The 16,556-nt window shown below is 41.3% G+C and overlaps 1 protein-coding gene across 1 annotated transcript; it reads left to right on the top strand.

The window, feature by feature from the left end:
- The first annotated feature begins 399 nt into the window (after positions 1 to 399).
- On the top strand, positions 400 to 14,926 carry LOC145343338 (selenoprotein P-like). Its single transcript, XM_080189558.1, has 5 exons — positions 400 to 526; positions 4,793 to 5,004; positions 8,044 to 8,259; positions 11,002 to 11,119; positions 13,466 to 14,926. The coding sequence occupies exons 2-5, from the start codon at positions 4,811 to 4,813 to the stop codon at positions 13,751 to 13,753; spliced, it is 816 nt and encodes a 271-aa protein (XP_080045684.1). The 5' UTR covers positions 400 to 526; positions 4,793 to 4,810; the 3' UTR covers positions 13,754 to 14,926.
- Positions 14,927 to 16,556: the final 1,630 nt, after the last annotated feature.

Genomic DNA, 16,556 nt, shown 5'->3' with positions numbered 1-16,556 from the left:
AAAAGGATCTTTGACCTGTTGAATGAAATCAATTATTCCAAAGCTTGTCATTCCAAAAACTCCTCATGTTTGCAATAAATTTCAGAGATCCAGCTTAATCCTCAAATTTTAACTGCTTTATGTGATCATGAGATTCTCTCTGAGAAGTTTCATTAAGGACGAAAAAAACTCTGGAAGTTTTAAGCTAGTGTCCTCTGCAGGACCTTGAACTACTTTTACTTGGCAAAATATGTTGTCAATAACATTATGGAAAATCTGAGCAAGCATCTAAGAACTTTTGCCCTTTTTCATAAAATGAAACAGTAACTTTCAAGACATAAAAACACAGGAAATGGGAGGGGGCACGTAAGTTGATGATTTTGCTATTATTATGTGGCTGACAGATGTGAACTTTGAGCCAAATCTTGTGACTGCAAAGAGACAAGTGATAAACAACACGGGTATAAATAGCAGGGACAACTGGGAGCCCAGCAGAGAAAGCAAATCGAGCAGAAATAAGAGTTAAAGAAGACGAGCAAAAAAGCACGTAAGGCATAATGTTTTATCATTCTTTTCATTAAGGATTTGCATTGAACTAGTAAAATAAGTAAGATTATCTAAGAGTGCAAAGTGGAGTTTTTCCTTTGCCACAGTATTCCAGTTTAGTTTTTGAAAATTTAACTGAGCATGAATACAATAATGAAAATGATCCTTTTTTCTTAATCAGTCGTGTCATTCTAATTACTCAGTGAATGTACTGGATTTGTTCACGCAGCTTCTGATGAAAAGTTCTATCAGAACAATCCCAATATTGGATGGGAGTTATCAGTCTAAGTTTTAGTTTAATAAAATTTATTTGAAGCTATTGCATAAAGTTGACTGATTCTTGCTGTTTTTATATTCATTTCTAGAATTCGTTATGCATCTCCAATTTTTCTTGCCATTTTTTCTTTGGTACTTCTTTCCATTTTAACATCTTTAAATTTGGTAGAGTTGGTTTGTATTACTTTTATCTGACCACATTGAGATTCTAAACTCTCATTGCACAATATGTATGAAAGGAGCTTTTGTTATAGCGTCACAGGAGTCCGTGCTCACCACAGTCATTGGGCAGCATGGTAGCACAGTGGTTAGCACTGCTGCTTCACAGCTCCAGGGTCCTGGGTTTGATTCCCCGCTTGGATTGTTGTCTGTGTGGAGTTTGCACATCCTTCTCGTGTCTGCATGGGTTTCCTCCAGGTGCTCCAGTTTCCTTCCACAGTCCAAAGATGTGTGGGTTAGGTTGATCAGCCATACTAAAATTGCCCCTTAGCATCCTGAGATGTGTAGGTTAGAGGGATTAGTGGGTAAAATATGTAGGGATACCGGGGTAGGGTCTGGGCAGGATTGTGGTTGATGCAGACTTGATGGGCGAAATGGCCTCTTTCTGTACCATAGGGATTCTATAGGCATGCAGATACACAGTAACTGCACAAAATTCCAGCAGTGAAACTTGACAAACGCTGCTTTTGTCTATGTAAATCTCTCTTGTTCATTGTCAACATTAGAACTTTTTTGGACATAGATGTCTGAACATAGTTGCAAAATCGCCACAGTCCCAGATGACCATTGGTTATTCTCCCCTTTGAGGGGGAAAGTTGACTGGGTGATTTAACCTGAGGATTACCACACCTCAGGCAAGGGGCAAGGTTGAGAAGGCAGGCCTTCATGAATAACCTCAACTGGTATGGAATTGAAACTGTCCTGTTGGCATTTCTCAGCCTTTCAGTCAACTGAGCTAATTGACTCAGAATATAAAGTAACTGACACTGAATGTAAATGTTTTTAACAGTGGAGAAGTCTCCTGGTATGCAACAGGGTCCACTTTACAAACTTTTTATAGTTTCCTGAGTCTCACCGTGTTTCAATGCCATCTAATGCACAAAAATCCTACATTATCACTTTATATTTCACAGTTTTGTTTTACACTCTGTAGTTAACAGACAATCATGTTTTTTAAGGACGGATTGTGGATACAGGACAGTCAAGTTTGCAAAGATGCTATAATCTGTCTGCAAAAAATTGAAAAATCTACCTTTTCAGGTGGCATAAACATACTGGGTTACTGCAATTTTACAACCAAACAGATTTTTAAAAATCATTTCTGCAACATGGGCATTGCTGGCTGGCCCAGCATTTCTTGCCTATCTCTAGTTACCCTTGAGCTGAGTGGCTTGCTAGACCATTTCAGAGGACAGTTAAGATCCACACTTTGCTGTGGCTCTGGAGTCACATGTAAGTAAGGATGGTGGATTTCATTCCCTATAGGGCATTCGTGAACCAGATGGGTTTTTCCAATAATCATTTCATGGTTATCAGTAGATTTTTAATTCCAGATATTTTAACTGAAATCCAAATTCCACCATCTGTTATGGTGGGATTCAAACCCAAGTCCCAAACCCTTGGCTGAGTTTCTGGATTAATTGTCTAGTGATAATATCAGTAGGCCATTGCCTCCATGAGGACATGCCAGTCCTATTTAATAACCATAGCAATGTTGAACACAGTCTGTCACAGGGCAGTAAAATCAGAAACAGCACTCCAAAAAGTTTGAGTAAAATATAAAAAGTCTCATTAATGTGGAAAATTGTTCCTAACTTAATTCAATTTTTTATTACAAAGCATCGCATGTCAGTACAAAGAAATGAAAATGGAAAAGCTGTGTGGTTAGTGTTTCTGCAAACCTCACAAACCATTTGACAAACAGGACATGTTGCATGAAGAATAAATCCCTTCTTTGAATGCTGGTGTAGCAACAATCTACCATTCTACATAGAGTCATATCTCACTTCTAGCTGCAATCAAGATAAATGACATTGTATGGATAGATAGATAGAATGTGGTTGTTTTATAAACAGTAAACAACTTCTCAAACATTTAGGGGGTGATCTTACCACAAAATTTTAAGTGCTGAATGAGCTTGAAAATGGGAGAATTTCAGATCCTTTTTTTGGCAAAGCCACAAGTGAAATCTTATGCTACTTACAATCTATTTCCAGTAGGGGAGGGGGCGGGGCCTAAGCTCACCAGAAAACCAGCCACTCTCAATAGAGGGCGCATTCACAGATCTTTCTGTGCTGCATAACAGGTAGATCTGTCAGTCACCCCTGGATATTTCCCCCCCATCCACCCCTGCTGATCGCACAACTACCACCGCACCCCTCCCCACCCCAAAGCCCTGGGCCAATTGAGTGCACAGCTCCCTCCCACCTACTTCCTCACCCCATCATGACCCTGCCCGCTGAGGCACTGCCCACTTTTGGCACTGTCCGGTGCTAGGCTCGCACTGCCAGTGTTCCAGACTGGCACTGCCCAAGGGTCCCTGCCCCCAATTCCTGTGGGGGGGTGGGGGGGGGGCGGGGTTAATGGCCTCCAGTCCTACCAGTGAGGCTATCACATCAGGTCACTGTTAATGGGGATCATACGTGATCCACGTTGGTGAGGAGCTTCACTGGGCAAGGCAGTTAAAGCAAGCGAACAATTGTGTCCTGGGTGCTTTAATAATATTTAAATCTTTATTTAAATAGATTTAAATATTATAATCAGCCCTTCCCGGCCCAAGGCTGATCTCGCCAGAAATCCAGGCTTGAGAAGAATGCGAGAGATGAGAAATTGGGTACGAACCTAATTTTCCATCTCATGCACGATTTTACTGGCTTGCCTCACCCATTGACTGGTGGAACAAGCAGCTAAAATCTCCCCCTTAGATTTCAGCACTCCAGCTTTAGAAATCAAACCAAAAATGTTGGGGACACCATCTGTGGGCCTACAGGTGAAGATAATTAATATTTCAGATCATGACTTTCAATTCGGGTGAAAGTTATTTGAACTAAAATATTATTTTGTTTCTCTGCCCACTGATGCTGCCTAACATTTTCTGGTTTGATTTTGGAATTCCAGCCACTACAGTATTTCAAATTCTAGTTATAGATCCCAGCATGGCTAATATGATTCCAAAATCACCAGCAAAGATCCAGAACTCTGATGATACATGTGGGATTTGAGTCATCATTAAACAGTATATTTAGTAATTGAGTAGGAGGGCCTAATTTCCCAAAAGGTAATCTATTATTCTCTGGGGCAGATTCATGAGAACTCTAATTGCAGCATCTTGTCTTTTTTTAATGCAATCAATCAAATCAAGTCCAATTCAGAGTCTCGACAAGCTGGGACATTCCTGATCCAAGCTGACAAGACAGGGCTCTCACCTCCTGTCTTGGGCTTGATCTACATGATCCAAACTGATTGGAGTAGGCGTAGCTCCTCCTCCAAGGATTGATCTTAGCCAAAAGGCCGAGATGCCGCTTTTAAAAATTGCTTCAAATTAAGCTAAAATGTAACCTAATGACTTCAACCAAGCACAGCATGTCAATACTACATTTGATCTTAGCCAAAAGGCCGAGAAGCATCTTGTTTCAACTATTTTAATGTTAACTTGTCAACAGTGAAGTAAAATTGAAAAACTATATGTTTTGGGTTGCTTGTGTATTCTAATCTTAATGAATTAAGAAACTTAACTAAATTACTTAAGAAAATACTATTTTTGTGGAGATGAATTCTTTGTTTTTTCCAATCAAAGCTCTCCCTTGTGGTGGTATACCAGAGACTGGTGCTGATCTGAAAAAGCCCGATCTCGTTCTGAAAATAAAATGCTGCAAGTGGATTTTCTGTAAATTAAAATCTGTAAATATATGCTAAACTCAAAAGATGTTTTCTGAAGAAACAAAATTTCTGAAAGTTAGATCTAACTATAAACTTAATACTTTTCTTTCAGCCAAAGCCCTGTGCATTAATGCACAAAGGGCTGGGTGTTGCCCTGACTCTCTGCCTACTCCTGGTGGGGTGGGCGGAGAGTCAGGGACAATGTACGAAACCAACGCCATGGACCATTGGAGAGAAAACACCTATGCAAGATTCTCTGGGTAAAGTGACTGTGGTGGCACTGCTTCAGGCTAGCTGACATTTCTGTCTGCTTCAGGGTGCCAGGTAAGAACTGCAAATTAAACACATTTATTCTTGATTACATCAATAAGCTAGAAACATGTTAAACATTTTTCTGGATGGACTATAATATTATTCAGTATGCCCAAAGTCATTGGGAGTAGAGGAGGGGCAGGCATACGCTGGCTTGACAAACCTTTAAATCATCAGCGCTTGACAAATTGGCAAATTATCAGCAGGACTGGAGATTCATTTTTGAAATAATTACCTGTTACTAGAACTTCAAACAATATCTGGTAAGTCATGATTAAGAAGGACTTTCGTACCAGATAGATACACACTGCATTCCACTCGATTATGACTTTACCTTCTTCAGGTATTAGTTCAGGGAGCTCTGAGCAGTCTGCCACTCCATTATTAAATAGCTCTTCCAAAGAGTTGGCACAGGTACAATGGCCCAAAAGGCTTCTTCTGTGTTGTATTGTTCTGTAATTCAAAACTTTTCTTTCCCCTTGCAAGTTTTATCAAAACTAGTACAGTCAGGAGAGGCCTTTTGTAACCTACAGGAAAACACTGCTCCCTTGTGGTGGAAAGCTAGAGTTGTCACATTTCAATTTTCACCACTGGACTTTTTACATTTATTCACATCTCCAAGCCATAGAATTTTACACAACCTATTTCCAAATCAGTTTGACTGTATGTACTAATCATGTTATGAATTCTGTGGAAGATTTATAATTACTTCCAGTACAAGATAAAATAAATCATCTTTATCTCACCCCAACAGTTAATCTAAACCACCACTAAAAGCGCTCAGTGGCTTGTTACAGATAATTTTAAACTGTTTTGATAGGTTTCTGAGGAATACCGTCCATTCTCAAACTTGAAATATCACTTTCTTGCTATAGTTTTTAAAGACCACTTAAAATTTATATAATCACTGGTGTATCCAAGTTCAGTCATCCGGCAAAGCTTGGCATCACTAAATTTAAAGTTTATTTTATTAGTGTCACAAGTAGGCTTACATTAACACTGCAATGAAGTTACTGTGAAAATTCCCAACTGGACATCCAGCTCAATTACAGCATTTACTTTCATAATTAGCATTTATGAGCTGTATATAGAGTGGCCTCTTGTGGGTTTTGGGTTGGTGACTTAGACTGCACATAATGCCCCTACATCAGTATTTCATTGTTAAAAAGGAAATTTAAAGTATAAAGTTCTCCCCTCTTTTGTGAAAGAAAGCATTAGAGGCTAGTTCTCTGAATTTGCTTTGTTCAGTTAACTTTAATTCAAATTTTGTAAAAATAAAATCTTGTGCTGCTTTATTCATTGTGTGATGACATTATTCAACTTTTTTCAAGTAAAAGATTATTTTTAAATAACAGAACAAATAATAGCATTACCATAAATTTCCTTGACATTTTGCTAGGCTACTTCAAGCTAGTCTGAGCTACTTCCTCTCCACATTACAACCCACGTCCACCTACTTTCAGAAAACTGACCAAATTTATTGTCTGTCAGGCACTTGGGTGACCTCCTTCAGTCCTTCCTTGGGATTTAAAACCCCAATATTGAATGCCCTGCCCTCCCAGGAGCTGCCAAGCAATTAGATGTTGGTAGCTCTCCAGTACAAATAACACCACCAAGAGCAGTGGCTGCTTCTGGTATTACACAGGGATCTTCACAAGAGATTGTTGTGGGATTCTGTGAGAGAGGTGAGCAGGGTGGTTTAAAGGGGGAAGAATCACTGGCAGTAGTGGATGTGAAGGGAAGTGAGTCAGATAGAAGGAAAGGAAGAAGGCCTCAGGGATAATGACCTTTAGGTGGCTCATTAATGAGTTCCCTGCATCAGCTCCTTCCACTGATGTAATGGGGGTCAATGACCAGCGACAATGGGGTGTGTGCCTCAGCCATCATCTAACCTGAAAGCTTGGTAGGAAGGACTACTACTTACAGGGCGAAAAGCTGCAGCATGCTACGGTGCAGAGGGACCTGGGGGTCCTTGTGCATGAGTCGCAAAAACCCAGCCTACAGGTGCAGCAGGTGGTCAGGAAGGCAAATGGGATGTTGGCCTTCATAGAGAGGGGGATTGAATATAAAAGTAGGGAGGTCTTTCTGCAACTGTACAGGGCACTGGTGAGGCCGCAGCTGGAGTACTGTGTGCAGTTTTGGTCGCCACACCTGCGCAAGGATATTTTGGCCTTGGAGGGAGTGCAGAGGAGGTTCACTAGGCTGATACCGGAGATGAGGGGGTTGAGCTATGAGGAGAGGCTGAATAGACTGGGCTTGTACTTGTTAGAGTTTAGAAGGATGAGGGGAGATCTCATTGAGACGTATAAGATGATGAAACGGATGGATAGGGTAGAGGTGGAGAGGTTCTTCCCACTCAGAAAGGACAGCAGGACTAGAGGGCACAGCCTCAAGATAAGGCGGGGGGGCAGTTTAGAACGGAGTTGAGGAGGAACTTCTTCACTCAAAGGGTGGTGAATCTCTGGAATTCTCTGCCCATTGAAATGGTTGAGGCTACCTCGCTAAATATATTCAAGACGCGGGTAGATAGGATTTGGTAGGCAAGGGGATTAAGGGTTATGGGGAGAAAGTGGGAAAGTGGAACTGATCCACTTCAGATCAGCCATGATCTTATTGAATGGCGGGGCAGGCTCGAAGGGCTAGATGACCTACTCCTGCTCCTATTTCTTATGTTCTTATGTTCTATTAAATTCAGCCCTATGTGATTAAATATTAATACCACTTGGGATAATGAAAGGTGGACAATAAATACTCCCTTGCAAATGCTGCCCAGAAACATTTTTAAAAAAATCTACATCCATAATTGCAAATTTAGTGCAATTCTCAACCAGGTTTGGAAACTTCACATAAATGATCATTTTCATCTGGGTAACATTTTAGACAAAATTATTTCTCCTAACTTTCCTTTCCCTTAATCAACTAATTCTTTACAACTTGCATTTATATGGTATCTTTAATTTAGTGAAACACCCCGACTCAAATAAACCTTGGCTAAATTACTTCAGCATTCCATCTTCAGTTTATGATTTTTAAAGTGATTTATCATTTCAGTTTGAAGCGCCTGCAAGAAAAATTAGAGAGCCGTGGATTTGAGAACATCTCCTACGTGGTGGTAAATCACCAAGGGAATTCCTCACGTGAAAGCTACAAACTTCTAAAGTCAAGCGTGAAATCAGAAAAAATTCCTGTGTTTCAACAAGAAGTTAACCAGCCTGACGTTTGGAAGCAGCTCCAAGGCAAAAAGGATGATTTCTTTATCTATGACAGGTTTGTTATGCCATTATATTGCTATCAGAGTTTACTTTTGAAATGAGTCCACAATGTGTCAATATACTGTCGCACTGTTTCTCAACACAAATTGCAGTGAAGCTATACTAACATGACATGGAACTCAGTCGTTTCTGTAATTGCATCTTGAAAGGATGCATCATATTTTTGTTAAAAGTATAAAGATTCTCAGGTTAGCTTCTGCCCCTCTTTGTTCAGACCACATTAGATTAAACTGTGGTTAAATAGGATTAAGGAGAACCCTAAGGCGTTTTACAGGTATGTCAAGAACAGAAGGTTGGTTAGGGCAAGATTAGGGCCAGTTACAGACAGTAGAGGGAAGTTGTGTGTCGAGCCGGAGGAGATTGGAGAGGCGTTGAACCAATATTTCTCTTCGGTGTTCACGCAAGGGGACATGAATGTAGCTGAGGAGGACACTGGGGTGCAGGGGTGTAAAATAGATAGTATTGCAGTTGATACGGGGGATGTGCTGGATATTTTAGAGGGTTTGAAAATAGATAAGTCCCCTGGTCCGGATGGGATTTACCCTAGGATTCTCTGGGAGGCAAGAGAGGTGATTGCGGAGCCTCTGGCTCTGATCTTTAGATCGTCGTTGGTCTCTGGTATAGTACCGGAAGATTGGAGGACAGCAAATGTTGTCCCATTGTTTAAGAAGGGGAGAAGAGACTTCCCTGGGAATTATAGACCGGTGAGTCTTACTTCTGTGGTGGGTAAGGTTTTGGAAAGGATTATTAGAGACAGGATTTATAGTTATTTGGAGAGTAATGAATTGATTAGAGACAGTCAGCATGGTTTTGTAGCGGGTAGGTCGTGCCTTACTAACCTTATCGAGTTCTTTGAGAAAGTGACCAAAGAGGTGGATAGGGGTAAGGCAGTTGACGTGGTGTATATGGATTTTAGTAAGGCGTTTGATAAGGTTCACCATGGTAGGCTTCTGCAGAAAATGCAGATGTATGGGATTGGGGGTGATCTAGGTAATTGGATCAGGAATTGGCTAGCAGATAGGAGACAGAGGGTGGTGGTTGATGGTAAATATTCGTCATGGAGTTCGGTTACGAGTGGTGTGCCTCAGGGATCTGTTTTGGGGCCACTGCTGTTTGTAATTTTTATTAATGATCTGGATGAGGGTATAGTTGGGTGGATTAGTAAGTTTGCTGATGACACCAAAGTCGGAGGTGTGGTAGATTGTGAGGAAGGGTGTCATAGTTTGCAGGAAGACTTAGAAAGGTTGCAGAGCTGGGCCGCGAGGTGGCGGATGGAGTTTAATGTGGAGAAGTGTGAGGTAATTCATTTCAGTAGGAATAACAGATGTGTTGAGTATAGGGCTAACGGGAGGACTTTGAATAGTGTGGAGGAGCAGAGGGATCTAGGTGTATGTGTACATAGATCCCTGAAAGTTGGGAATCAAGTAGATAAGGTTGTTAAGAAGGCATATGGTGTCTTGGCATTTATTGATAGGGGGATTGAATTTAGGAGTCGCAGCGTCATGATGCAACTGTACACAACTCTGGTGCGGCCGCACTTGGAGTATTGTGTGCAGTTCTGGTCCCCACATTACAGGAAGGATGTAGAGGCTTTGGAGAGGGTGCAGAGGAGGTTTACCAGGATGTTGCCTGGTATGGAGGGGAGATCCTATGAGGAGAGACTGAGAGATTTGGGGTTGTTTTCGCTGGAAAGAAGGCGGCTAAGAGGGGACCTTATTGAAACATATAAGATGATTAGAGGTTTAGACAGGGTAGATAGTGATAGCCTTTTTCCTAGGATGGAGAAAGCTAGCACGAGGGGGCACGACTTTAAATTAAGGGGGGGTAGTTATAGGACTGATGTCAGGGGTAGGTTCTTTACCCAGAGGGTGGTGAGGGACTGGAATGCCCTGCCAGCTGCAGTTGTAAATGCGCCTAGTTTGGGGGCGTTTAAGAGATCTGTGGATAGGTTTATGGACGAAATGGGATTGGTTTAGATTAGTGGGTTAGTGTTGTTGTTTTTTTTTAAAAGCTGGTCGGCGCAACATCGTGGGCCGAAGGGCCTGTTCTGCGCTGTAATGTTCTATGTTCTATGTTCTAAGCATCTGTCAAAAAGTTTTCCACTTTTCAGGAGTGGGTGAATGAGAGGAATATCCATCTGATTTGTCTTCTTTCTTTGTGGTAAAATGATGGTCTTCTGTTCAATATTTCTCTAAACTGATAGGCCTAAATCTGGATTTCTTTTCTAAAATCTCCCACAAGGGGAAACATCCTCCAAGCATTTATCCTGTTGAGCCCCTTCAGAATCTTATATGTTTCAATAAGATCACCTCTCATTCTTCTAAACTCCAATGGGTATATGCCCAATCTGATCAACCGTTCCTTATAACACAGCCCCTTCATCCCAGGAATCAGCCTAGTGAACCTTCTCTGAACTGGAAAATTCTGACTGTTAACTCTGTTTCTCTCTCCACATGTTTCTGATGTCTCTCAGCATTTTTGCTTTTATTTCAGATTTCAGATTTGTTTCAGTAATCTATGAGGGGATTCTATCCACTGGTTCAAAAATGCTCCAGGGCAGTCTTTGAAAGGTTGCAGCAACTTTCTGCAATGGTTTATCAATATCGCTTTGCCGAGCAATTGCTCCTCAGTCAGCTATGTTACAAGAGACACACATTTCTTTCCTTCCAGCACTGCATTTAAATTTGAATCATCAGTACATAAAAATCTAACAAACTGCTCATTGTTCTTTAAACAGGTGTGGCAAACTGACTTACCACCTGGAACTGCCATACGCTATCCTTTCCCAACCATATGTGGAGCATGCAATCAGGAAAACATATTGTCAAGCAATATGCACCAACTGCTCTGTAGAGGTAAGCATCAAACCATGAATTTAATTTTATTAACCAAAAGCGAAGAGATGTGTGTTGTTACACTGGTTGGCGACCTGTAACCAGTGGGATTCCACAGGGATCAGTGCTGGGACTGCAACTGTTTACAATATATATTAACGACTAGGAGGAAGAAAGCAAATGAACTGTAGCCAGATTTGCAGATGATGCAAAATAGGTGGAAAGGCAAGTTATGAGAGGGATACAAACAGTTTACAAAGACATATTGATAGGCTATGAAAGTGGGCAAAAAGTTGGCAAATGGTATATAATGTGGGAAAATGTTTAGTTGTTGATTTTGGAAGGGAGAACAAAAGAACAGAGTATTACGTAAATGGGGGTACTTCACAGAAAGCTGCAACACAAAGGACTTGGGGATACTTGTACAAGAAACACAGAAAGCTAGCACACAGCAGATAATCATGAAGGCAAATGGAATGTTAGCCCTTATTTCAATGGTATTGGAGTGTAAAAGTCAGGAAGTCTTGCTGCAACTGTATAAGGTACCAGAGAGACCACGTCTGGAGCACTGAGCAGTTTTGATCCCCTTATTTAAGGAAAAATATTTAATTGGAGGCAATTCAGAGAAGGTTCATTGGGATGATCCCCAGTACAGAGGGACTGTCTTTTGAGGAAAATAAGTCAGGACTCTACTCATTGGAGTTTAGAAGAATGAGAGATGATCTCACTGAAACATAGAGGATTCTGAAGGGGTTTGATAGCGTAAATGCTGAGAGGATGTTCCCCCTCATGGGAGAGCCTAGGACCAGATGGCAGGGTCTCAGAATGAAGGGGCACCAATTTAACACTGAGATGAGGAAGAATTTCTTCTCTCAGAGGATTGTGAATCTTTGGAGGAATTCAGAGTTATGGGGAAAGGGCAGAAAAGTAGATGTGAAGTATGTTGGATCAGCTATGATCCTAATGAATGGCAGAGGAGACTCAAGAGGCTGAACAGCCTCCTCCTGTTCCTATTTCTTATCGACATATGGAAAGTGATTTTACCGAAAAAAAAACTAAGTGCCCAACACAGGAATGCGGGAATTTTTCCTGCTTGTTCTTTTGGCAAGCTTAGATGAATGAATTTCTGGCACTCTGCAACACTTGTGACTAATAAATAAAACTTAAAACTTAACTTAAAGGAGCACTAGGATACAGTGATCATGCAATTAGAAATGGAGATCATGAATCTATCATTGATTGTTTGAAAACTCACCAGATTCACATATATTTTCGGGAAGGTAGTTGAGGAGATGAGGGGATTGAACTATGAAGACAGACAAAATAGACTGGGTCTGTATTCGTTGGAGTTTAGAAGGATGAGGGGGGATCTTATAGAGATGTATAAGATAATGAGAGGGATGGATAGGGTAACATAAGAACATAAGAAATAGGAGCAGGAGTAGGCCATCTAGCCCTTCGAGCCTGCCCCGCCATTCAATAAGATCATGGCTGATCTGTCGTGTCTCAGTTCCACATTCCCGCCCTCTCCCCATAACCCTTAATCCCCTTGCTTATCAAAAGTAGAGAGATTCTTCCCGCTTAGAAAGGACAGCAGGACTCGAGAGCACAGCCTCAAAATAAGGGGGGGTGGTGCAGTTTAGATCGGAGTTGAGGAGGAACTTCTTCACTCAAAGGGTGGTGAATCTCTGGAATTCTCTGCCCGTTGAAGTGGTGGAGGCTGCCTCACTAAATATTTTTAAGACGCGGGTTGATGGGTTTTTGATGAGAGAGGGCATTAAGGGTTATGGGGAGAGGGTGGGAATGTGGAACTGAGCCACGACAGATCAGCCATGATCTTATTGAATGGCGGGGCAGGCTCGAAGGGCTAGATGGCCTACTCCTGCTCCTATTTCCTATGTTCTTATGTTCTTATGAAGGGAATCTGCTGTCCTTGCCTGATTTGACCTATGTGATTCCAGGTCCACAGTCATCTGGCTGAATCTCAACTGCCCTCTGAAATGGATAAGCAGTTCAACGGTAGTGTGGGATGGGCCTTGCCAGTGACACACACATCCCATGAAAGAACAAATGATATCAGCACAAGTCACTCAGTCAGAAAGAAAAAGCTTTGTACTTCTATAGCACCTTTCATGATCATAAGACACACCAAAGGATTTTAGGCCATTGAAGTACTTTTGAAGTGTAGTTAGTCCATTATTGTAGTGTTACAAATGCAGCAGCCAATTATGCACAGCAAGATCCAGCAAACAGCAATGTTATATAATGACCAGTTAACTTTATTTTAGATAACTTCCTTGTCTAAGTTTAATGCAATTAGAAAATCATCTTTACACCATTTTAAATGTCCTGTCTTTGTACTTGCAGCACCATCCTGCAGCATGTAGTGGAAGAAGCAGCAAGGAAGAACCAAAACCTGACACAATGGAACAACCCAGACAGACTTCCCATCACACCCAGCATCACTCTGTCCATAAGAAAGTTAATGAGGATTTGGCAGGAAAGCAACAAAATCAAAACCTGACAGACAACACACAGTTGGGGCAAGATAAACATGAACATCACAGAAAGCATCACCATAACCTTCAAGTTGAGTCAGCAGTAAGGAGCCCTGGCTCCGTTGCTGATAATGGCCCACAACAGCAAAATCTATGAAAAAGTAGAGTAACATGAAAGAAGGAGTTCAAATGAAAACCCGATGGCCTGTCAGAGCTAACTGGGATGAGATGATGATGATACTGACGTCAGCAGCTCGGTGCCAAGTCCTCCAATAACGAAGTGACTTGACAGTGACGAGCACAGTCGTCGTCCTGATTGTGACAGGAACAGGGAAAGCTGACTGAAGGCAGCCTCTCTGAATCCTGACAATGACGACCGATTCCGGTTCTCTGACCACAAGATCGAGTGAGGCACAGCCAATGAGGATCTTGACAAGGAGGTCAAAGCTGACAATGACAAAATGGGCAGCCATGAACAGTCCGTTAGAATGTAAATTGCTACCTGTTCTCATAAAGCTTTGAAAACTCCATGTTGAATTTCAGCTTTAAGGTTCTATCCAACCCCTCTTTTCCACCTTGAGGGCTGAGCTGTTGCCAAACACTATTATGAGGCCAATCAATACAAGGTACCGATTAGACCTTATCGCTATTGCTTGTTTTCCAAATCTTTGTGGTTGCCTCTGTGAGAAGAGCAGCATAAACTATGCTCTAGGAGCTGCGATTTGATGTAAGGCAACACATAGGGAAGATAAGTGAAGCAGAGAAGCTAATCTGCATTATACACAACAACTTTGCAACTAGATGAGTATACTAGTACTTTTGATCTATCACTTTTTTCTACAATAATTTTGAGACAAAATGATTTTTTATTTTTTGTCTTCTTCTAAAACATTTTTCATTTCAATTCCAACAAAAAAAGAAAATGTTTTAGAACAAATTAGAACAAATAACATCCAAATTAGATACAACCAGTGTGACATAAGTTGGGGTCATTATCATGCACATTGCAATTGCAACTCAGTCCTATTCTACACTCTAATTTGAAATATGGACAACAAAGAAATCTTCTATTAAAGTCACGGAACACCAGCTATTAAGCTTTGGGTTTTATTGATAATAATAGAAGACTTTATTGTGATGAAATGAAAGACCATTGTGGCATGTTTAGAAGCAGATGCCATATTTTATGATGGTTACCGGGGAAACTACTGACCCTCATGTACCTGAATCTCTGTATGGTAAATGTTAACAAGATTAGATATATTGGAAAGTCTGCAATGCACTGGAAGTATTTGCAAAAAGATTTCAATAAAATTTCTGTTTCTGAAAAGCAATGTTTTGTATTTCTGTAAAGGGATCCATCAATGGTCATATTTAACACAGGCCTGTTGGTATTGAAAAAAGTGCTGTAGACACTGAGATTTACGTATTGAACAAATTGTTCAGGCTGCTGACTGACAAATCTATCACTTCTCCTGAAGGTCTTGAAAAAAATGACTAGTGAGTTTCATAGAATCATACAGTGTAGAAGAGGCCCTTCAGCCCATCGAGTCTGCACCAACACGTGAAGCACCTCACCACTCACCTCATCCCATTTACCAGCACTTGGCCCATAGCTTGAATGTTATGGCATGATAAGTTCTCATCCAGCTACCTTTTAAAGGATGTGAATATCCTACCTCTACCACCCACTCAGGCAGCACATTCCAGACTGTCACCACCATTTGGGGAAAATAGTTCTTCCTCACATTCCCTGTAAAGCTCCTGCCCCTCACCTTGAACTTGTATCGTGTCGTGACTGACCCCTGAACTAAAGGGAGCAGATGCTCTCTATCTACTCTGTCCACGTCCCTCATAATCTTGTACATCTCAATCAGGTCACCCCCTCAGTTTTCTCTGCTTCAACGAAAGCAACCCAAGCCTATGCAACCTCTCTTCATGTTCCGTTGCACCCTTCCAGTGCAATTACATCCTTCCTATAACATGGCAACCAGAACTGCTCATAATACTCTAGTTGTGGCCTCATCAAAGTTCTATACAACTCCAACAACAATTCCCTGTTTTCGTAATCTATGCCTCAATTGATAAAAGTAAATGTTCCACATGCCTTTTTCACCACCCTACGAACAAGCCCTTCCATCTTCAGATTTCTATGGACAAACACGTCATGGTCCCTTTTTCCACAGAACTCCTTAGTGTCATGCCATTCATTGAATGCTTCCTTGTCAAATTACTCTTTCTAAGTCTATCAAGTAAAGTTTGTTTATTAGTCACAAGGAGGCTTACATTAACACTAAAATGAAATTACTGTGAAACTTCTCTCGTTGCCACACTCTGGCTCCCGTTGGGGTACACTGAGGCAGAATTTAGCATGGCCAATGCACCTAACCAGCACATCTCTGGACAGGGGAGGAAACCAGAGCACCTGCAGGAAACCCCTCACAGATACGGGGAGAATGTGCAGAGTCCACAAAGAGTGACCCAAGCCGGGAATTGAACCCAGGTCCCTGGTGCTGTGAGGCAACAGTGCTAACAACCACTGTGCCAATGTTCCACCCACACTTCACCTCACACTTTTCAGGGTTAAATTCCATCTGTCACTTATTTGCCTATTTGACAATTCCGTCTATATCTTCTTGTAGCTCAAGACATTCAGACTTGAGTTAATCTTTCTGTCCAATCTTTGTGCCATCTGCAAACTTACTACTCCAACCCCACATAGTCATCTATGTCATTTATATAAACAATGAATGATAGGAGGCCCAACACTGATCCCCATGAACACTGGCTTCCAGTCACTAAAGCAGCCTTCTGTCATCACCCTACAACTGAGCCAATTTTGAATCCATTTTATCAAATTACCCTATAGTCCATGTGCATTTGTCTTCTTTACAAGTCTCCTATGTGGGACCTTGTCAAAGGCTTTGCTGAAATCCATATAAACTACATCAACAACACTA

Source organism: Carcharhinus amblyrhynchos, chromosome 5, assembly GCF_965287045.1.
Source record: "Carcharhinus amblyrhynchos chromosome 5, sCarAmb.v2.hapA, whole genome shotgun sequence".
NCBI lineage: Eukaryota > Metazoa > Chordata > Chondrichthyes > Carcharhiniformes > Carcharhinidae > Carcharhinus > Carcharhinus amblyrhynchos.
This window is presented reverse-complemented; position numbering and strand designations above follow the sequence as displayed.